Here is a 23,593-nt window from a genome sequence, read left to right on the forward strand (position 1 = left end):
TTTCTACCTTTAGCACGATGTAGCTGCCAAAAATTTTTGTAGACCTATTTACTCTTTCCTATAAATGTTTTAAAAACCAATAAAATTCTTTAATAACAAAACCTCCAGTGATCAAGCACCCAGAACGTCTAGAGACAAGTAGTTAATTGTTCTCACTGTCAGGAAGTTTCTCCTTGGTTTTAGGTTGTTTCTCTCTTTGTACAGTTTTTATCTATTGCTTCTTGTTTTGCCTTCTGCTTCTTTGGAAAATATATTGCCCCCCTTTCTTTGTGGCAGCCCCTCAAAAGCCTGTTTTGTTATCCGTCTATCACACTCTTGTGCAAAGCATCTGAGCCATGTCCACCTTTCAGTGGTCCGTGAAAGTACATCTATAGTATGTAGATGCAGATAATAAAGTCGAATAAAAGTGAACAACATTTTTACAGAACTATAGATACATTGAGGCTGGGCGTGACAAGGAGTGGCGGGGAGGGGAGGGGCCGGGCGAGGCACCCCTTGATGTGAGTTATGTCGAATTGGCCACGCTCACCCAGCCACATGGCCACCAAGCCACGCCCATAGAACCGGTAGTAAAAATTTTTGAATCCCACCACTGGATGAAACCCACAACTGGAAGGTGCAGCTGAAGAGATGCAATACGGAGGAATTGCGCAGCTGCTGTACACAGGAAGAGGGAGACATGGACACAAACTTGTAGTTTTATATAAAATAAATGTATTTGTTGTCCTCAAAACTAGGCTCTTGCTTGGTGTCAAAGCCGATAAGTCACCAGACACAAGGTGTGATACAGAATTATACTTTTATTTTGGTACCAAGATATGAGGACCCCGGTTTGAAAAGCTAACCAAGGGCCTAGATTAGAATCTTACAGCAATTTTTATAGTCAAGGGATGGTTGCATTCAATCCTTCGCCCTTCCCCTAATAATGCATGCATAACAGATAATATTGGTTATTTGGATTTCAGCTTCCTAAAGTCCGACACTTCTTATGGTAAATAGCTGAAATCACATCACCTATTGTTGACCCAGGTCAGCTATGTGGTTTTGGGGGGGGTTTCTTATAAGCGATCTATTCTTGTATCTAATATTCTGGCTAGTGGTTTTCTAACAGGTAAGGTGCTAACGTCTGTCCCACTACGAATGTGCAGGCCCCTTCCTATTGCAGAGCAGAATAAAAGAAGAGTTTTGTCTGAGGCAGCGCACACCCCCACTCCCCGCCTCCTCCTGCAGTGAGAGAAGACAGGAAATAGCAAAGCTCTTATCTGTTTGTTGTACGGCAAAGAAATGAAGATCAGAGAAAATGTTTTATTAGAGTCCATATTCCTCTCTCTCGTGTCCATTCCATCCACACACGGATCGTATCTCCACATGTGACCCTTCCTCTGATCCCCAGGGCCTCATCTGGACATACATTCCATCGTCTGATGCTTCAATCTCCTCTCAGGAATGGGGGATCTCAGCATGCAGAGCATCTGGGATCTTTCTGGATCTGGTGGCCTTCAGTCTTAACCACTCTTAATCCAGGTGGATTTCAGGCAAAGTGGCTGCCAGGTGGATGGTTGCAGCCATAAGCCCTGAGTGGGGGGTCTCTGGGGACAGTCTAGATGATCTTAATCCCTGGGGACAGTCTAGATGATCTTAATCCCTCCCTCACAAGAAATAGAGCTCTGACGTGAAGCTGGGAAGAGGGTCTCAGCAGGGGAAGGTCCAGACTGCCCTTCTCCCCCTCCTTCCAAGCTGCCACCTCCAACCTCCATTTTTCAGAATTTGCAGAAAAGCCAGAAATTAATCAGCTACTGAAGAAGAAAAAACACAAGTAACTATCCAGTCACTTCTTAAAAATGCCAGTGATGAAGCAACCTCAATATCTGAAGGAAAGCTGTTCCACTGCTGAATTGTCTTCACTGTAAGGAAGATTCTCATTAATTTGAGGTTACTTCTCTCCGATTATTTTACATGCATTGTTTCTTGTCCTGCCCTCTGGTGATCTGGAAAATAAATTGATCCCCCCTCCTCTTTGTGGCAGCCTCTCAAGTACTGGAATACTGCTATGGTGTCCCTCCTAATCCTCCTTTTCTGTAGACTAGCCAAGCACAAAACGTGCAACTGTTCTTCATATGTTGTAGTCTCAAGGCCTTTAATCATCTTAGCTGCTCGTTTGCACTTTATCCAAAGTCTAAGCTTCTTTTTTTTAATGTGGTGGTCAAAACTGGATGCAGTATTCCAGGTATAGGCTTACTAAGGCTTTATACAACAGTTCTAATAATGCACATGATTTTGATTCTATGCCTCTCTTTATGCAATCAAGGATTCCATTGGCTTTCTTGGCTGCTGCTGCACAATCTTACGTTTAAGTGACCATCCATTCGGACTCCCAAGGTCCCTCCACATTAAGTTTCATTTTGTTGGATTCAATCTTCCCTCATTTGGATCACAAAGGCACAATATGCACACACAAACAAATCTATAGAGACATGGTGGCTCAGTGGTTTGAATGCAGTACTATAGACTAATGGCCCATAGCCAGGAGTTTGATCCTGACCGGCTCATGGTTGATACAGCCTTTTATCCTTCTGAGGTTGCTAAAGTGAGGACCCAGATTGTTGAGGACAATATGCTGACTTCATAAATGGCTCAGAGTGTGGTAAAGCATTGTGGAGTGGTATATAAGTCTAAGTGGAATTGCTATTGCTAGTTTCTCTCGTGTGTGGATCATTTTGAGATGACGACCATCCTCAGGAAAACTCTTTCAACATTCCATGCATTTATATGGCTTCTCCCATGTGGATCATCTTATGGGAAATAAGATTACTTCTTTGAGGAAAGGTCTTTCCACATTCCATGCATTTAAATGGTTTCTCTCCTGAATGGACCTTTTTGTGGCTTCTTAGTCCACTGCCATGAGTAAACGTTTTTCCACACTCTATGCATTTATACGGCTTCTCCCCTGTATGGACCATCTTATGGGAAGTAAATGTTCGGCTATAACCAAAGGTCTTTCCACACTCCAGGCATTTATACGGCTTCTCCTCTGTGTGGATCATCTTATGGGAACTAAGTGTACTGTATTGAGCAAAGGTCTTTCCACACTCCATGCACTTATACGGCTTCTCCCCCGTGTGAATCATCTTATGGGAAATAAGGTTACCTCTTTTAGAAAAGGTCTTTCCACATTCCATGCATTTAAATGGTTTCTCTCCTGAGTGGATTTTTTTGTGGCTTCTTAGTCCACTGCCACGAGTAAACATCTTTCCACACTCCATGCATTTATACGGCTTCTCCCCTGTGTGGACCTTCTTATGGGAAGTAAGTGTTCGGCTATAACCAAAGGTCTTTCCACACTCCATGCATTTATATGGCTTCTCCCCTGTGTGGATCATCTTATGGGAAGTAAGTGTACTGCTATGAGCAAAGGTCTTTCCACACTCCAGGCATTTATACGGCTTCTCCCCTGTGTGGATCATATTATGGGAACTAAGTGTACTGCTATGAGCAAAGGTCTTTCCACACTCCATGCATTTATATGGCTTCTCCCCTGTGTGGATCCTTTTATGGGAACTAAGTGTACTGCTATGAGCAAAGGTCTTTCCACACTCCATGCATTTATATGGTTTCTCCCCTGTGTGGATCATCTTATGGGAAGTAAGATGCCCATTTGTGCCAAAACATTTTCCACATTCCAAACATTTATAAGGCTTCTCTTTTGTATCAATCGCTTTGTGAGATGTAAGGAAATTACTTCCAAGAGAAAGAATGAATGTCTCATTGTAATTTTGGTCCATGTGTCTTCTTATAGCATTGTCTCCTTTGTTTGGGGTTAAATAGCATTCATTTACTTGTACATCAGCTTTGATTAGCTTCGCACTTTTCCCAACATATTTGTTCCTTATTTTCTCTTGTTGGGCAAGAAAGTGTTGCATTGTAACATCAGTGGAAGATGAGCTTTCCTGATTCCAATTTTTTGACTGGTTTTTCTCATGGCTTTCGAATTCCATTCGAATTCCAAATTTCTCCATTCCATCTTTAGCATTGGTCATTTGTAAAAGTTCACAGGAATCTTGATTCTCCTGCCCATTGTTACCTTCAAAGAAAAAGAGAAATGAAAACGATAACAAGGTTAGCGAAAAAGGTCAAAGTGTAGAAAGTCAAGTGAATTTCCTTCTGAATTTCTCATAAATTCCATTAGGTTGTATGTTTGCATGCTTACATGTGATATAGATATGATGATTTCTATATTCAAGAGTCTGAAAGCTTTGAAAATACCTAGAAAACATCTCTTTCTTTACAATTATCTATCTATATATGCTGTATATAAGGCTGTATACCGTCACCCTTCCTATTTAACTTACAAGCAGGGCACATCATGAGAAAGGCAGGGCTAGATGAATCAAAAGTTGGAATTAAGATTACTGGGAGAAATTATCAACAACCTGAAGATATGCAGATGATACCACTCTAATGGCAGAAAGTGAAGAGGAACTAAAGACTCCTGCGAGTCCCTTGGACTGCAAGGCGATCAAACCAGTCAGTCCTAGAGGAGAATCAACCCTGACTGCTGTTTAGAAGGCCAGAGCCTGAAGATGAAACTCAAATACTTTGGCCACCTAATGAGAAGGAAGGACTCCCTGGAGAAGAGCCTCATGCTGGGAAAGATGGAGGGCAAAAGAAGAAAGGGATGATACAGAATGTGGTGGCTGGAGTCACCAAAGCAGTAGGCATAAGCTTGAATGGACTACAGAAGATGGTAATGGACAAGAAGGCCTGGAGGAACATTGTCAATGGGGTTGCGGTGGGTTGGACATAACTTCGCAAATAACAACAAAATCTACATATTTTTCGGAGTATAAGACACACCTTTTTCCTCAAAAAAGAGGCTGAAAATCTGGGTGCATCTTATACATCAAATACAGCATTTTTTGCTTCCCAAAGCTCCCCCCCCCCTTCACCAAAATGGCCATGCATACCGTTATGGAGGCTTTCAGAGAGCTCCTGGGCACTGGGGAGGGCAGAAATGAGCAAAAGATGGGCCGTTTTCCCCCCCCACAGCGCCCTATAAGTCTTCATAAGGCTATGCATGCAATTTTTTTGACGTTTTTGCCCCCCCCCTCCGGGAACACTGGACAAGCGCCCCCCCCCCCAGGCTATTCATGCCTTTTTTTTTAAAAAGGGCCGTTTTTCGGAGGTTTGCAGAGTGCAAAAACTTTTTCCCCCCTTTTGGGAAGCTCTTTAACTGATTGCCAGCAGAAACCGCCCCGAGTCCTTTCCGGGAGAGGGGCGGTCTATAAATGTGAATAATAAATAAATAAAATAAATAAACAAAGTCTTAGGTGTTGCAGATTGTCAGCGATTTCCTTCTCCAGCCCATGGATAAATACACCTGGAAATATCTACCTACCTACCTACTCTCTCTCTCCCTATCTACTGTATTTCTCTCTCTCTCTCTCTCTCTCTCTCTCTCTCTCTCTCTCTCTCTCATCTACCTACCTACCTACCTACCTATTCTCTCTCTCTCTCTCCCTACCTACCTACTGTATTTCTCTCTCTTTCTTTCCCTCTCTATCCCTCTATCTACCTACCTACTTTTTTTAAAAAAAACTGCCTCTTCAAAAGGTGCGTCTTATACTCTGGTGAGTCCTATACTCTGAAAAATAAGATATATATGCAAATCTCACTCAGTCAGTTTTGAGTTAAGGAATACAATAGAATAAGAGTTGGAAGGGACTTTAGAGGTCTTCTAGTCCAACCCCCTGCTTAGACAAGAAACCCAACACCAGTTCAGACAAATGGTTATCCAACATCTTAAAAAGTTGCAGTGTTGTAGCATTCACAACTTCTGGAGGCTAGTTGTTTCACTGATTAATTGTTCCAAATATCAGGAAATTTCTCCTCAGTTCTAAGTTGCTTCTTTCCTTGATTAGTTTCCACCTATTGCTTCTTGTCTGCTTTGGAGAATAGCTTGACTCCCTCTTCTTTGTGGCAACCCCTGAGATATTGGAGACTATCATGTCTCCCCTAGTCCTTCTTTCTCTTAAGCTAGACATACCCAGTTCCTGCAACTGTTCTTCCTATGTTTTAGCCTCCAGTCCCCTAATCATCTTTGTTGCTCTTCTCTGCACTCTTTCTAGAGTCTCCACATCTTTTTTACTCCGTGCCTCCCATCTTTCCCTTCTCTGGCATCCAGAAGCACTCTGCAGGCCAAAAAGGGGCTCATTTCTGGCCTCCCAAATCCTGTGTGCATTCCTGTTTTCAGCCTCCCTGATGAAGAGGAGGGCAAAAACGTGATACATGGAGGCCTATAGAGGCCAAAAGTGGGCTCGTTGTTGGCCCGTATTTGCTCTATAAGATGTACAGACATTTCCACCCACCTTTTTTTTTGGGGGGGGGGGAGTGCATCTTACAGTCTGAAAAATACGGTAGGTCGCTGGGGGTGGGGTGGGGTAATAGGTAGGACAAATATTGCAGAGCCTCTGCTGTCATTCGTGAGTGTGAACGATGGCCTTAGTGCTGCAATACTCATAATTTCGGGACTGGGTCTCAAGTACTTGGGGGAGGGCTCGTCGTTACTTGGAACAGTTGCTAAGCGAACTGTCTAACTCGGGGATTACCTGTACCCTAGGGATGCTCTGAGTGACATTGCTTGAGGGCTTTGCGCTTGAATTGAATTGGGAGAATGCTCTTTCATGGGCTGAGTGTGAAAGTTGTTCTCACACAATATTGGAGGTTTCAGAGGACAAATGACAAGACATTCCTCTCACGTGACCTCCAGAGGACACATAAAATCACACCTCATTCTTTTCAGCCTCCACACATAACTTCAAATAGAAATGGAAAAATATAGATAAGAAATGACAGTATCTAAGCAAAGAGACATCGACTCTTTCCTTCCTTGGAGCACGAGAAGATCCTTTCCTTCTCCCTCTCAAGACACGATATCTGATCAGTGGTTTTTTAATTAAAAAACTAACTATAATCTGTCTTCTTGAAGTCTCTGATTGGGGACACGAAAACTCTTACCCAGAGAGACCACGTTCCTATGGTTTTCAAGCATGACTTCTGAATGCAGCATCTTTTGGTTAGGATCCATCTGAGACCACTCCTCCTCAGAGAAATACACAGCCACCTCCTCGAAGGACACCAGACTCCCCTGAACACGGAAAAACAGAAGAGAACAGGAGGATAGAAGGGGAACTCATCAAATCTCAAGACAAGACCAAACTCACAGGAATACCAACTCTCCAGAAGATAAGCTCCAGATATAGAAGGATCGATAGACTGGGACACATCTAACGAAATGAAATCAACAGTGAGAAATGTAGGGCTCTACATTTAGTAATGAAAAACAAAATGCATTGACATAGAATAGGTGATACCTGGCTCAAATCATAGGATTGGAAATAATTTTGTAGCCCAAAGTATCATGATTGCATGGCTAACATGGCCACTCCCTTTGGATTTTAATAGCCTGCTTTATTTTTTAATACGATTTCCTTATTTTTGAACTACAGGTTATAAATGAAGCTTTTTAAAAAATGGTAATGTGGCAATGTGAGTATTTAGTCACTTTTCATTAGCCCTTAACAATTCAAAGAATTACCAAAAAAAAGAGTCTCTAGCAGTTCCTGCCACTGTGATACCTTTATTCCTATTTATTGAAGGACCTTTAAAAATTGCTTGTTGTAAGCTCAAGGTTGGAGGGGTACCTAGCAGAACAAGATAATCAGAGGAAGCTATTCTGACTGACAGCAACTTGAACCTGCCATTCTGCTGTCCATGTTGCGGAAGAACACAAAAATAATCCAGGCCAAACAAGAGGGGAAAACAGAAGGAAGAGAGCACTCTGCAGACCCACTTCACTTTCGTGATGGAAGAATACAAATCTAATATATTTTCCCTTTCTCACCTGATTTGGAGGTCCAACTGCTGTTTGATCTCCGTCATAAAAACCAGAAAGATTCATTCTTTGTTTCTCTGAAAGGAATCAATAATTTCAAAATGCATATTTAACAAAAGAGGAGGAGGTATTCTATAGAAGAGAGAGTGAAAGTAAGACAGATGGGCAATCGGAGGATCTTCCATTACCTCCTGAGCTGTCCTGACTTTGATCTTCCCAAGGGATCCTCCTGAAAAATAGCTCCTGAGGGGGATTTGATGGATTCTTCATTCCCGCAGGATCTCTGATCTCCACATTGCAGCACTTCAAATAGGAGGAAGGAAAAAAGAAGCAGAATTAATGTACATCACATGCCACAAAGTGGATTCCTATATTCGGAACACAACCTCAAAGCCCCCAATATCCATCTGTGAGGATGAATGAGAAAACAATGGAACAATGTCCTACAAGAATTGGTGAATTGCCACATATGATGAAGGCCAAAGAAGTTTGGGAAGGAGGGGTGAACTATTCAGACACTTTCTCTATTCCCTTTTGAGCTCCCTAAAGTCTCTCACCTGCAACTGGACCTTCTGCTCCTCCGCTTGGCTCAGGAGGAAGCCTTCCGCCAGGGCCACCGCCTGGGAGCTGCTCTCTGCTCCACACTCCCGCACCCAGCTCTCCATCTCTGGGGGCAGGATAGCCAGGAGCTGCTCCAGAACCACCAGGTCCAACATCTGGGCTTTGTTGTGCTTTTCTGGTCTTAGCCATCGCCTGCAAACGTCATGGAGTCGGCTGCAAAGTCCTCGGGGACCCTCAGACTCCCGGTAATGGATGAGTTTCTCGGGCTGAACTTCGGAAGGGCGGATGGTTTCCTCCTCCAGGATCTTCTGCCCAGTCCTTGTCCAGGGCTTCCCCCCCTTCCCAGGCTGAGCAGCTGAAGGGCCTTTTCCGCTTCCCTCTTTGGCCAAAGGTTGTGTCTCCATCCTTTCTCTGTCCTGCAGAGCAACTCCAGGTGAGTCCAAGGACTCTGGTGGGTCTCCAGGTGCCTTTTCCTTCACGGGGCAATTTCTGGTGCCCCAGGACGGATCCCTGCAAGTTATTCCGCTCTTTTTTTTTCCTCCCCAAGAGAAACTTTTGCCTTGGAAAGACCACAAATGGCTTCCAGTGTCTGTATCTGAGATGGAAAGAAAAAGAAAAGCCAAGAATTAGAAAGTGGAATTCAACCACTTTAGAACCTTCACCCAACCTGCCCGGAGCCCCAAGCGGCTCATCCCTGCACAGGGCCGAGGTCCCCCCAACCAGGGCCGAGAAGGAGGCAGCTGGAGAGGCCGCCTCGCTTCTCTCCCCCTCAGAAGACAGGATGGGGTCCTCGGGGAGCCCGGTGCGAATCCTGCCTCCTCCTCGCCCGGCTTCTCTCCTTTCCTGCTGGGCGACCCTCCCCGCCACCTCCCCACTCGAGCTCTTCATCAAATCCCCACCGCCTTCCTGGCATCCCTGCTTCCCCCTGCATGGAGAGGGCGGCTGGGGAACATGGGACCCGGGGTTGAAGCCGGAGGAAGGCCGGGCGCGGGTCTCCCCCTTCTCCGCCTCCTTTTCCACTGGAAGAGCCCCGCCCCCCTCCCTCACCCGGGGCACGTCTGGATCTCCCCTCAGCCAGACCCTCCCGCAGCCTCTCCGCCTCCTGCGGAGCGAGGAGGCTTAAGCAGAGCGAGCGCGTCTTCCTGGAGCGTTTGTGACCTCACTCCCTTCGGAAAGGCAGCCGTGACGTTCACCCTCCAGTGGGCCAATGGGGGAGCGCCTTACATTAGCTTCTCATGGCAGAGGGCGCCCCCTGGTGGATTTGCCGCAAAGTGCCAGGATTGTCGAAAAGGCGGGAAAGAGGAGCGCCTCTGAGGGGAAAGGGAGAGGGCGGGAATGATGGGCATGGGAGTAGGGAAAGGCATGGCCGACCCTGAACGAAAAGAAAAAAGAAAACCAGTTGTTCCAAAATGGATGAAAAACTTGAAACCTCTGGATATTCCGAAAATTTTACCTCATAACGAGGCTCCTTCGTTGAGAAAGGAAGAGGGGGGAAGGGGCGTTTCATTTCTGACTGGAGAAAAGGTGGAATTACAAAATTAAGAAAGGAAGATCGTGGAAAAGAAATATAAATCTAAACTATGATGAGGAAAAAAAAACATTTTTACAGCTTAATTCAATCTTTAATTCAATACATACAGCGGCCCTTCTCCAACTATTAGCTCAGCGAAGGGGGAGCAGAAAGGGCAGAGACCTCTCCGGCCTCTTCTTATGGAAGAAAAGGAAGGCCCTGAAAAAGGAATATAAAGCTAAACCATCATGAGGGAAAACATATTTTTACATAGGGATTGAGTAGGAAATTCAAGAAATGTGACTAGGAAGCTTAAGCCCCTTGGAGAATTTAAGGCAGGGATATATTATTAGGCCACAAATAAAAATGAGAAAACGAAAAGATTCGACCACGTTTGGCATCGACAATGTCAAACAAAGCGGTTAGCTACAGTCAGCGAAACAAAAAGTTTAAAAGGATGGAAAAGTGGTTAAAATCATACACAGGGTAGTTCGGCAGAGAGAGAGAGAGAAGCGGAGAAAGTGGGAGGGGGCTTCTTTCAGTCTTGGGGAGGCCGCAGCTCAAGGGGGTCCTTCAGGCCAGCCCTGGAGGGGAGTATGGACTTCTGTTTGCCCTCCCCACCAATCCGGCATGGAGTGGGGCTGCAGTGGATACCAGAAGGAAGGGGAGTCGCACCCCCGCAGCCAGCGAGGACTTGGGGGGGGGGAGTTCTTGGATGCTTCAGACACGCAGCCACATATTCTCTGGCCCCTCATCCAAACTGTAGCCAAATCTCTGTCCTGGGTGGTACTGCCCCTCCCCACGCCCTCCTCAAAGCCTCCGTTTTGACCCTTTCTATTCCTGGAAAAGGGGCTGCCCTTGGGGGCCCTTGGAGCTTTCCAGCGTTGGGGGGGTTGACCCACTGAAATAGAAGGTCAGTTTTGGTTCAAGAATCGCTGTTGTTGATCTCAATGGGGAGGGGGGGAAATCAGAGGGTAGCAAAGCGTGAACCCCTTCCTCTCTGCCTCTCTCCCCCTCTCCCTCCCTCTCCCCCTCCCTTTCCTACTCTCCCTCTTCTTGCCTCTCCCTCCCTCCCTCCCTCCCTCTTTTCCCCCTCTCCCTCTCCCCCCTCCGACCTCCCTCCCCCTCCCTCTCTTCCCCCTCTCCCACTGTCGTCTCCTCCCTCTTCCCCCTCTCCCTCCCTCCCTCTCCCCCTCTCCATCTCCTTCCATCCCTCCCCCTCCCTCTTTCCCCCTCTCCCTCTCTCCCCCTCCCTCTCTTCCCCCTCTCCCCCCTCTCTCCCCCTCCCTCTCTCTCCCTCCCTCTCCTCCCAAACTCTTCTCATCGTTTCAGTTCCGACCCACCCAGGTGTGGGTTCCTTATTTTATGCTCCGTTGTGAGAATAAGCCGGGACAGTGGGATTCCCCACCCCTCACCCAGGCTGCTGTTTTACCGAAGGGAGGAAAGCAAGAAATGGCGACCCGTCCCCCGCCTTGGAAAGAAGTCCCTCGGGCAGAGCTGTCTCAGGGTGGTCCTCCGAGAGCGAGTGGGCTCCCCTGTGTGTGTGTGTGTGTGTGTGTGTCACTGGAGGCGAGGCAGCTGTCTTGGGGATGAGTGGTTCAATCGGGATCCCTGTCTGGGGGAGGGGGGGAGGCTGGGACCCCCACAGCTGCCAGAGAGAATTCTTGGATTACTCATCTCGGCTGCTTCCCCACAACTCCCTCCCCACCTCGGCCACAACCGACAGAGGAGTCCGTCTGCGTCCTCCTGTGGGAAGGGAGGAAGGCTCCTGCAGGCTCCCGCCTCTCTTGCCCTCGCCTCCTTTCCCAAAGCCACGCCTGGGGGGTCCCACCACCAGCCCCTTTCTTCCCCTCTCCCCCTGGAGCACTGAGGGTCACTTCCAGCGCCTGGCCCCCACCCGCCCATGTGTATGCCAGGAGGTAGACGTTATAAATTATGCCAGACCAGCCAGTCGGAACAGGTGTGTCTTCAATTTCTGTCGGAAGGAGCGGAGGTCAGTAGTGGTTCTAATGTCGGGGGGGAGGTCATTCCAGAGGGTTGGGCCCATCACAGAGAAGGCCCTACTCCTCGGTGTCGCCCGTTGGCATTGCCTCGTGGACGGCACCAGGAGAAGGCCCTCCCTGTGAGAGCGAATTGGCCGCAGGGATGCTTCTAGGGATCTGGCCCCAGCGCCCGCCCCCCACCTCCCCCAGCAGAGCCCATGGCGCTTCCAGCCCCAGGGAGGGAATCGGTGGGTCCGCAGTGGGGAAGCGTGTTTATCGGGCTTTAGAACTGGAAGTGCCCTTGAAGAAGTGGAAGAACCAATGAGAATTCTCCCTTCTGCAACGTCACCAGTCTCCGGCCAGAGTCCTTTGTGACGTCACCCACTAGGGGAGAAAGTTCAGAGCAGAGGGAGAAGCGGAGAAAGTGGGGGGGGGGAGCTCACGGGGGGTCTTTCAGGCCAGCGAGAAGCTCCGAATTCTTACCGGTTTCATTCTGGCCTTCCCGGTTGCGGTTTGTGCTCCGCCTGGATCTTGAGATGCTCCATCCCCGCGGCTGTTTCATCGACGTCCCAGGGAGGGAAACCTCTCCCAGCCTCGCTCTGAAGTGGCGCAGGAGAGAAATCCTCCGATTCCCGGTGGGAACTTTTCTCCAAGCTTGGAGGAAGTGACAGAAATGACGTCTCCCCCCCCCACCCTTGGAAAATCATCCCTCGGGGAGAGCAATTCCACGGGGGCTGGAGAATCGGAAGCCCAGCCATTGCGACCACACACACCCCAGGTAAATACCACCTCTGGCTGGCCCTGCCCCCATCTATTCTCTCCCTCCTGAGTCCCAGCTGATCGGGAGGAAATGGGGATTTTGCAGTATCCTTCCCCTGCCACGCCCACCAGGTATGTCATGCCTACCAAGCCACACCCACAGAACCGGTAGCAAAAGTTTTTGAATCCCACCACTGACCCAGGGCCCAATGGCCGCGCATCTGGAAGGGACCTTTCACGTCCACCTTTCTCCCACAGTGGGTACACCAAAAGCTCTGCCTTTGCCCCTCTGATAGAGAGCCCCACCTGGCAGCACAAAAGTGCCCCAAAGGGATCCTTCAGTGCAGCTGCTCCACGCCCTGTTCCTTTGCCTCCAAAGCTGCCGTGGGGCACCCCCTTGCAGAGCCCGCCTGTAATGCCAGGTGATCCTGCAAGGAGGGGACTTGGGGTGCCTTAGGAACGCAAGTTGAGGGCTGGGGGGGGGGAGATGGGACCACCGAGAGTCCCCAGGAGTCAGAGGAGAGTTGAGCCACCCAAAGGAAGCTCTGGGTGCAGGGGGGGGGCATAAGGCGGTGCCCACCAGAGGTGGTATTCAGCAGGTTCTGACCAGTTCTGGAGAACCGGTAGTGGAAATTTTGAATAGTTCAGAAAACCGGCAAATACCATCTCTGATTGGCTCCGCCCCCATTTATTCTCTGCCTCCCGACTCCCAGCTGATTAGGAGGGAATGGGGATTTTGCAGTAACCTTCTCCTGCCACGCCCACCAAGCAACACCACACCCACAGAACCGGTAGTAAAAAAATGTTGAATCCCACCACTAGTCCAAATATCAACCAAGCACAGGTGCCTTCTCCTCTCCACCTCCACATTTTCTTTTTTTACCTTTTGCAGGATCTAGAAGAGGCTTCGCTTCATTTCGCATCCTTCTGGTTGTTCTGAGGTTGTATTTTCCTGGGCTCCTACCAACCATTGTCACCCAGCTGTATAACAGGTAGTCCTCAACTTACAGCTTACAACTTACAACTTCACAGCCCGTAATGAGTCACCAATAGTTTATAAAGACTCCAACAGAAGTCTGCCAAAGTCTTTCGGGATAAGGCTGATAAGCACCCTGTTAGGTACTGGTGCGATTAAGCACTAGCAATGAACCCCAGGTCGAGGTTATAACAGAGCAACCCTGTAAAGTATACGCAGCGTGCGATAGATAAAGCAACCACACTGAATAATGGATAGTAAAGTAACAAAATAAACTTTACTTTTTGAAGAATATAGCAAAATCCATAAACACAGCCAAAAAGTCATACACAGAAAAAACAGTCCAATACTACCAAGATAACTTGGATACAAGTAGCAAATAACTTACACACAGTAAGTAATAGCAACAGTAGTAACAGTTAGACAGCAGTTATCATACATCAAACAAGAGAGAGAGAGAGAGAGAAAACATCAGCTGCAATTTAAATGCTGTAATCTACTAATTAGCAGAGCTCCTCTCTTAAAGATACATAACATGCCTTGTGCAATATATTGTCTACCCAACTTGTTGGTTACACCCTAACACACACCCCTTTACCTCCCTTGAAACGCTGCCAAAGACCTAATTGCCAATTAGCTTTGCAAGGCCACACGGAGCACAGAGTCAAAACGGAGCTTCGGACTTTGACCAGAATGAGCAAAGTTGCTTCCTGCAAATGCTCACGTGCCTTTGCTCCTCCTTTATGTATTATGGGAGGAGCCAATCATCTCCAAGCCTTACTCCCGAGTCGCCCTTTTGTCTTAATTGTTCTTGCCTTCTGGCAGCTCTGCGCATGCACGCTCTAGGAACAGGCTCCCCCTGTTCCTCTGCCTCGCTGATGTCCGATTCTGGAGGCTCCGGAGGCAGCACATAACTCCCAGATGGCCCTGACCCACTCTCTGCCTCCGATGCAGAGCCCTCGTCCGAGTATTCCCCAGACTCCAGGACTGGCCCATGTTCCTCTCCAACTTCCTCACTGTCCGGCTCTGCTGCCAGCTCCACAGGGTGGGTTTTGCTGTCCTGACTAAAACCGGATTTGTCCGTCCGTATCTCCCCGTATCCCAGACATTTTTCCTTTTGATCTTCTTGGCTCAGGAAGGCACCGAGTTCCGGAGGGGGAGAATGGGATGATTCCCCCCCCCTCTATCAATTGATTCATTTTTTTCAACTCTTTCTGGTTCCCATTGATTGTGAAACTTTTCCTCTTTTACAGGATAATTTCTTTTTCCTAACGGCGCCAGCCATGGCCAAGGCAGATCCTCTTGCCCATCACCTGTTGAAACAAAAAGTCAGAGAGCAGAGAGTGACCCAGACATACACCCCCCCAACAATTACAGGACCCCCTTTCTTCTTTACTTACCAGGGAAACTCAAGGCTGATTCAGAGGACCCAGTTTGTTAAAAACAAATGCCTTCCCTTGGCATCATCTCCCTTATCTCCAGTGGTGGGATTCAGCCGGTTCACACTGGTTCAGCAAAACCAGCAGCTAATTTTTTGTGGAGTTCAGTGAACCAGCTAAATAGTGCGCTTTGCCACGCCCAGCCCTGTCTCACTCCTCCCCTCCCCCCCCAGCCACTCCTTATCTCGCTCGTCCCTGACGCCCACCCAGTCACATGACCACCCAGCCATGCCTACCCAGCTGGTCATTACGGCAGAGAACCGGTTGTTAAATTATTTGAATCTCACTGCTGCTCATTTCCATAACTATTTATCTGGTTATTTAAAACATTTATACTGCCTTCCATATTACAGCACACTCTGGGCAGGCCCCAGCTATGCAGCCTCACAAATTAATGTATCTTTGATGCAACTCACAAAACGTTTTCCAGATGAGTTTGGATACAGCTCATCATAGATGCCCGGAAACAAAGTTGAGTCCTCTACGTATGGCGAACTGAACCCATGATTTCGGTCATAAGTTGTGATGGTCGTAAAGTGAATCTTCACATTATAGCCTTTTTTGTGGCAGACGTTAAGCGAACCCGATGCTCGTCATGAGTTCTGCATTCCATCCGGCTACCAACGGCACCGCAGAGTGAACTAATGCTGCAGTGGAACGGTATCTCCGGTATCTCCGTTGTTATGTGCAGTACCAGCAAACTGACTTGGCGTGTCTACTGCCATTTGCTGAGGTTGCACATAACAATGGAGTACATAGTAGTACTGGGTATACCCCCTACCGTACTGTGAATGGGTTTGATTTCATGCCACTGCTGAGCCACATGCATCTAGAGGCTCACTCGACATCAGAGAGGCAACATGAACGTGGCAGCGTTGCATGGTGGGCATGGTGATGGACAGGGTCCCCCTGGATGGCTGCCTGAGGGCTGACAGTTAAGGCAGGCTGGGGGTGGGGTGGGGAGGGGGCTGCAGCTGGAGGGAGGAAAGAGCCCCCTCCCATTTTTGCATCTGGAAAGCGAAGCCACGGATTGTTGCACCACTAAACTAGTGGGGTGGGGAGCTGTTTCTTCAACTGAGATGGGGGGGGGCGTGCCTTGAGAGACAGACAGAGACTTCAGAGGATAATCAGAACTGCAGAAATAACAATGGCTACCAACCTGCCTTCCATTGGGGACCTGTATGCTGCACGAGTCAAAAAGAGGGCGGTGAAAATATTTACAGACCCCTCGTATTCTGGACATAAATTGTTTCAACTTCTGCCCTCAAAAAGACGCTATAAGGCACTGCACACCAAGAGAACAAGTGGTGGGGAGGAGCTTGTGGGAAGGGAGGGAAAGTTAATGGGATTCCCTTTTCTTCCTTCAGGCTGGACCAGGGGGGTCCTTTGTGGGAGGGGGAGGGGCTTCTGCTTGTGCCCCACTGAACCCACCCCAAATGTCGGTCATATTTGGCTTGGAAAGAAATAAAGGGGGGAGGGGAGGGGAGAAATATCCCCTCCCACCAATCCTGGCAGGGGCAATTCCTGGATATATATATACATATATATATATATATATATATAATGTAGCATAAAACCAAACTTCCCTCCTTCGAGCACTGATGATGTCACGTAGTTGGGTCATGAAAGGTCCCAATTGCGCATTTATCACCAGCTGCTGATTTATTTATCAAATGCTTAAAACTCCCTCCCTCTCTTTCTGTGTGTGTGTCTGTCTGTCTCTCTCTCTCTCTCTCACACACACACACCAATCTATAACTGCCTAGATAGGTAACTCTTGATTTATGACCACAATTGACCCCAACATTTCTGTTGCTGACTGACACATTTGTTAAATCGGTTTTGCCCCAGTTTAATTGAAAAAGATCTTGAGAGGTTGGAAAAAGGGCAGAGAAAAGTAACTAAGATGAAACAGAAGAAGGGACCTTGGAGGTCCTCTAGTCCAACCCCCTGCTCAGGCAGGAAACCTATACCATATCAGACAAGTGGCTGCCCAGTCTCTCCTTGAAAACCTCCAGTGATGGAACGCCCAAAACTTAATTGTCCTCCTTGTTAAGAAGTTTCTCCTTAATTCCAGGTTGCTTCTCTCCTTCATTAGTTTCCATCCTTTGTTTCTTGTCCTGCCTTCAGGTGCTTTGGAGAATAGCTTCACTCCCTCTTCTTTGGGGCAGGCCCTCAAATACTGGAATCCTGCTATCCTTTCTCCCCATGTCCTTCATTCCCCCCCCCCCCATCCCTCTCCTCCAGTTGGGTTTTCTCTCCGGATTAAGCGGGAGGGCAGAGAGCAGCCTTGCCATCCGAAAGAGAGAACTTCCCGGTCCAGTGCTTCCCTTGCCAGCCGTCCCTCCGGGGGAGGCCACAGGGGAAGGTCACGGGGGAAGGCGGAGGTCGACCTGCGCCCACCCCAACCCCACTGGCCTCCCGGCCGAACGGAGTCCCAGGGGCGACAGGGATCTCCGAGAACTAAGAAGCGCTGAGAAGCGGCAGCCGCCCCCTGACTCGCAGTTGCGGGCGGGAGAAGTGGGACCGTCCCGGAGCAGCTCAGCCGCCCCCTTCGTTTCTCCTGGCGCTCGGAGGGAAGCATCCCCCCCAGGCCAAGGGTCTTCCCCCAGCGCTTGCCTTTGGGCCCCGCTGGGCTCCCCCATAAAGTGACCCAGCAAGGAAGGTGAGACCCCCGGGGGGGCGTTTCTAATCCCCCTCCCCAAGATACAGAAGAAGTATCTTTAAGAAGAGATTGGATAACCATTTGTCTGAAACGGTATATAGGGTTTTCTGCCTAGGCAGAGGGTTGGATTAGAAGACCTCCAAGGTCCCTTCCAACTCTGTTATTCTATTCTAATTCACAGCTTCCCAGGTTGGACCTGCTCAGGGGTCTGCTTGTGGGAAGGATCTGCAGGGCCAAATGGCTGGCTGGGCAGGTGCAGTTGGGGCCCCCTGCACAGCTCTGGAATGGGGGGCCAGCGCTCCTGCGAGGAAGGGGCCGACAGAGCCCCCCAGGATGCAGGATTCTGGGAAAAAGGCCTCGGGGAAAAAGAGCCCTGGTTGCGAGGGAAGCCCCCCCCCGCCCGCCCGTTGTGGATCAGGGCTTCAGGACTACTGGGCTACTGAAGGGCCAAGGGGCCACGGGAGCTGGGCAGCCGCCTGTCCATCAGGTGCCACGAGGAGGGACCCAGCAAGGGGCAGAGGCTGGACCTGGAGCAGGTGAGAGGGCGCCTGGTTTGTACCCTGTTTCGGGTGAAGGAACGGCAGCCTGTGATCTGACCTAAAGGGCAGTTTAAGAGGGGCAAGGCTGCCCCCAGGTGAGGTGGGAGGCCAGCCGTGACCTTTGACTCTCCCCCAAAGTTTCTTTCCCTGAACTGTTGTCTAAAGCCTTTCTTTCTTTCTTTCTTTCTTTCTTTCTTTCTTTCTTTCTTTCTTTCTTTCATCCTTCCTTCCTTTCTACCTTTTTTCTTTTTCTTGTTCTTTCTTTCTTTCCCTGTCCCTGATTTAACTTTCTTTCTCTCTCTCTTTCTTTCATCCTTCCCTCCTTTCTGTCTTTCTTTCTTTCATCCTTCCTTCCTTTCTATCTTTCTTTCTCTTTCTTGCTCTTTCTTTCTTTCCCTCAGTCCCTGATTTATCTTTCTTTCTCTCTGTGTCTTTCTTTCTTTCTTTCATCCTTCCCTCCTTTCTGTCTTTCTTTCTCCCTCTTTCTTTCCCCCTCCCTCTTTTATCTTCCTTCCTTCCTTCCTTCCTTCCTTCCTTCCTTCCTTCCTTCCTTCCTTCCTTCCTTCCTGTCTTTCTTTCTTTTCCTCCCTCCCTGATTTATTTTTCTTTCTTTCTCTCCCTTCCTTCCTTTCTCTTTCTTTTTTCCCCCCTTCCCTGATTTTTCTTTCTTTCTCTTTCATTCATTCATCATTCCATCCTTCCTTCTTTTCTGTCTTTCTTTCTCTCTTTTTACCCTCCCTCGCTGCGTTCTTTCTTTCTTTCTTTCTTTCTTTCTTTCTTTCTTTCTTTCGTCTTTCTTTCTTTCTTTCTTTCTTTCTTTCTTTCTTTCTTTCTTTCTTTCTTTCTTTCTTTCTTTCTTTCAGGGCTCAGAGCCATTCCTGGAGGCTGCCCCCGATTCCTCCCCCTTAATAATAATAATAATAAATTTGGATTTATTAGCCGCTCCCTTTCCAAGCAGGACTCGGGGCGGCGTACACTAGAACATATACAAACAAACATATATACAAAGACATACATGCACGGAGGAGGTAATAGATTACAACATTTAGACAATTAAAACCATTAACATACCCCAATAATAAAAACCCAATATACAATAAAAATTTAAAATTTAAAAAAGACAGTCAGGAGGAATATGAAAAATTACGGTTGAGCCAGGCCAGATAATTGAAAGAGGTGGGTCTTCAACTGTACACGGAAGGAGTGGAGATCGGAAATAATCCTGATGTCACGGGGGAGGTCATTCCACAGGGCTGGGCCCATCACAGAGAAGGCTCTGCTCCTGGGTGTCGCCCCCCCGACACTGTTTGGCGGACGGCACCCGGAGAAGTCCCTCTCTGTGTGAGCGAATTGGTCGTAGGGATGTGTGGGGCAGGATGCGATCCTGCATGTAACTAGGTCCTGTGCCATGAAGCGCTTTAAAGATCATAATCAAAACCTTGAAACGCACTCGGTAGACCACAGGAAGCCAGTGCAGCTCGCGCAGGAGAGGTGTTACAGGGGAGTATCTAGTCCTCCCCATAATCACCCGCGCGGCCGCGTTCTGGACCAACTGTAGTCTCCGAGTGCATCTCAAGGGAAGCCCCATGTAGAGAGCATTGCAGTAGTCCAGGCGAGACGTCACTAGCGCATGGGTGACTGTGCGTAAGGCATCCCGGTCCAATAAGGGGCGCAATTGGCGCATCAGGCGGACCTGATGGAACGCCCCCCTCGCCACGGCTGTTACATGGTCATCCATGGACAGCCGGGCATCTAGGAGGACGCCCAAATTGCGCACCTGTTCCATGGGGGCTAGTTGCACGCCCCCAATGGCCAGAGATGGAAACACCTGGTTGAACCGGGGGGCCGGAAGCCACAGCCACTCCGTCTTGGAAGGGTTGAGTTTTAGTCGGTTGCCATCCATCCAGACCCGTACGGCCTCCAAACACCGGGACATCATTTCGACGGCCTCATTGGGGTGGTTCGGGGTGGAAATGTACAGCTGAGTATCATCAGCATACAGATGGTATCCCACCCCAAAACCACGGATGATCTCGCCCAGCGGTTTCATGTATGTGTTGAACAGGAGAGGCGAGAGCACCAATCCCTGTGGCACTCCACATGTGAGTGACCTCCGGGTCGAACTCTGCTCCCTTGCCAACACACGTTGCGTCCGGTCAGAGAGGTAGGAGCCAAACCACCGTAAAACGGTGCCCCTGACTCCCAGCCCCTCTAGCCGGTGCAACAGGATACCATGGTCGATGGTATCGAACGCCGCCGAGAGATCTAATAGGACCAGGATAGAGGAACAGCCCCTATCTCTGGCCCTCCAGAGATCATCAACCAATGCGACCAAGGCCGTCTCCGTGCTGTGCCCGGGTCGGAAGCCGGACTGGCGCGGGTCTAGATAATCATTTTCCTCCAGGTGACGTGGGAACTGCTGTGCCACCACACTCTCTACAACCTTCGCTAAAAAAGGAAGGTTGGAGACAGGACGATAATTGACTAGGTCCGTTGGGTCCAGGGAAGGCTTCTTCAGCAGGGGCCTCACCACCGCCTCTTTCAAGGCGGCCGGTAGAGACCCCTCACCCAACGAGGCGTTCACTAGGCCCAGGAGCCAGTCGCGCGTAACCTCCCAGGATGCCAGTACAAGCCAGGAGGGACACGGGTCCAATAAACATGTGGTGGGTCGCAGACGTCCACGCAACCTGTCCAAATCCTCGATGGCAACCGAGTCAAACTCCTCCCAAAGCGGTCCCTCAAGACTCGCCACGGGCGTCTCTACTGGACCACTGAAAGGGGCCCATCCCATCCGGATTTGAGCGACTTTGTCCTGTAGATATTTCCCAAACTCCTCTGCTCTGCTCTGCCCTGTAAAGGGGCTTCCCGCGGTCTCTCAAACAAGAGGGAGCGAGTCACCCGAAACAGGGCGGCAGGGCGGTTATCTGCGGACGCAATAAGAGCGGCACAATGTTGACGTTTGGCCGCTCTTAATGCCACAAGGTACGTCCTCAAATAGGCTCGTGCCTGTGCTCGGTCAAATTCGGAACGGGAGGATCTCCAACGACTCTCTAGGCGTCTCTTGTGGCGTTTCATCACCCTTAGCTCCTCAGTAAACCAAGGGGCCAGGGTGGTTCGTCGCCGCAGGAGAGGCCGCAAAGGCGCCACTCGGTCTAGGGCCCCGGTAGTCGCACTATTCCATGCGTCCACCAGGTCCTCAACTCGGGGGCGGGTCAGATCCACAGGAGGTGGCCCAAGCTCCGTCTGGAACCTATCTGGTTCCATCAGGCGCTTGGGGCGGAACCATCTAATGCCTTCCGGTTCCGCCTCCTCGCGGTGGAGGGTAGCTCCAGGGAAGTCAAGCCGGAGAAGTGAGTGATCCGACCATGACAGGGGAATAATGGCTAGATCCCCTATTCCCAGATCACTCGTCCACTGGCCAGAGACAAAGACAAGGTCCAGCGTGTGGCCTCCCTCGTGAGTAGGGCCCTGAATTAACTGGGTCAGGTCCATGGCTGTCATGGAAGCCATGAACTCCCGAACCCCCTCAGACGCTTCTCCCATCGACGGCAGATTAAAATCCCCCATCACTAACAGTTTGGGGGTCTCAACCGCCACCGATGAGATCAGCTCGAGGAGTTCAGGCAGGGCCGCTGACGTATAGCGAGGAGCCAGGTATACTATCAGCAGGCCCAACTGCCTCCCTGGGCCCCATCTCACGACAAGGGACTCACACCCGGATGTCTGTGGCACAGTGAACTCTCTCGGCTCTAAGTCTTCCCGGATAATCACTGCTACCCCACCGCCCCTTCCCTGGGCCCGAGGCTGGTGAAATGCTCGATAACCTGGCGGGCACATTTCCACGAGGGGTAAACCACCCTCGTGGCCCAACCAGGTCTCGGTTATTCCTGCGAGGTCCGGCTCCCCCTCCAAAATTAGATCGTGGATGAGGGGGGCCTTATTGACAACGGACCTCGCGTTGCATAACATCAGTCTCAGGCCTTGGGTCTGTAGATCCTGACCACCTAGTATGCAGGGGTTGGTACAAACGACCGGGAATGACCAAAAACCCCGGTCTCCCAACCGACTACGCGCTCTTGATCTGTCCTCGCACCTGCCCCTCCCCACAACCGTTGGTATCAAGGAGCCCTGCACAGGAATGCTATCCTCCCTCTCCTCCCCCACTCTGCTCCCTCCTCCTTCGACCACACCTAGGTGCCTGGCTCTCCCATCCCTTCTGACCTGTTCCCCCCCCCCACCCCTGGAACCCCTTACAACCTTTAAAAAACAATTAATTAAAAAACCCCTCAGTGTGCGCCTCCTCCACCTCTCTGGGTTAATAAACCCGTCCTCGAGGTGGGCCCTTGAGAGGGCAGGAGGCCATAGCTGCAAGAGGGGGGACTCCCGCATTAAAATAAGGTCAGACCTCGTATACATACATAAATACACCCGGCTTAAGATGGATACTGGGTGCTAAAGGTGTTAAATAAGTCTACCCGTTAAAAATCATAACAGAACGGCAACCAAGATTATAAGATGAGAGGGATGAGAGAGATGGATAAAGAAATAGGTAGAAGTGGTTAAAAATAAGTAGGGCCTATAATCTACGGTTCTCAATAGAAGGGAGTTAGGCAGTTCTTAAAAACCGTAAGAGAGTGAGCAGATAATCCATAGCAGGCGGGGGGGGGGACTCAACAGCTCCCCACAGTCCTTCCATGCCCCAGATGGTAAGGGGTCGAGCCGTCCTCAAAGTCTGTACAAAGACAAGCGGATAATCCATAATGGGAGGGAGGTGGTGTCGGCGGCTCCCCGTGAACCTTTCGAGCCCCAGAGTCGCCTAAGCGCCATTCCAGGCGGCCTCTGTTGTTCAATCCACACCTTCTGCCGGCCTCCGACGCCCTCCAACAACTCCGGCGACTCCGATGTTTCAAAGTTGCAATGATTACAATGTTACAATGTTTCAGCCCAGCTCAAACCTCCCACGACCTCCACTGGGCTTCTGGTAGGCTCGGGGCTCCCAGCAGGTCCAGCGGGTCGGGGACTGATGTTTAGAGCCCCCGATGATCTTCCGGGCCGCCTCTGCCACCAACGCCTCCCTCCGCCTTCTCTCGAGTGAGGACGCCATCGTGTCCCTGTCGCTAGCCGCTCAGGGCGCTCAGGGTGTCGCTGGTCTCACCTCAGGCTGTCGTAGCTGCCGTGGCTTGCAAACGCTTGCAAACGCCCGCAAACGCCGGCCAAGCAGATCGTAATCGCCAAAACGCCAGCTCCAGCAGCCGCCGACGCCTGCAGTCT

General features: G+C 49.7%; 2 protein-coding genes across 2 annotated transcripts in view; both read right to left on the bottom strand.

The window, feature by feature from the left end:
- The window catches only part of LOC309384804 (uncharacterized protein), a gene marked incomplete at its 3' end in the record, with an annotated part of 351,454 nt that overhangs the window by 154,968 nt on the left and 172,893 nt on the right, over positions 1-23,593 (bottom strand). The window contains exon 4 of the mRNA XM_081938597.1: positions 785-2,111. Of the gene's footprint in view, positions 2,112-23,593 lie in introns of the transcript that reaches the window.
- LOC309384243 (uncharacterized protein) lies at positions 2,380-16,008 on the bottom strand (the record flags this gene model as incomplete). The annotated part of the gene is made up of 9 exons (XM_081937483.1): positions 2,380-4,081; positions 7,015-7,144; positions 7,901-7,968; positions 8,080-8,194; positions 8,449-8,770; positions 9,120-9,554; positions 9,677-9,762; positions 13,010-13,131; positions 15,960-16,008. 9 exons carry the CDS (start codon positions 16,006-16,008, stop codon positions 2,766-2,768), a joined length of 2,643 nt encoding a protein of 880 aa, XP_081793609.1. The 3' UTR covers positions 2,380-2,765.

Source organism: Natrix helvetica (genome assembly GCF_964273705.1).
Source record: "Natrix helvetica genome assembly, chromosome: 1".
NCBI lineage: Eukaryota > Metazoa > Chordata > Lepidosauria > Squamata > Natricidae > Natrix > Natrix helvetica.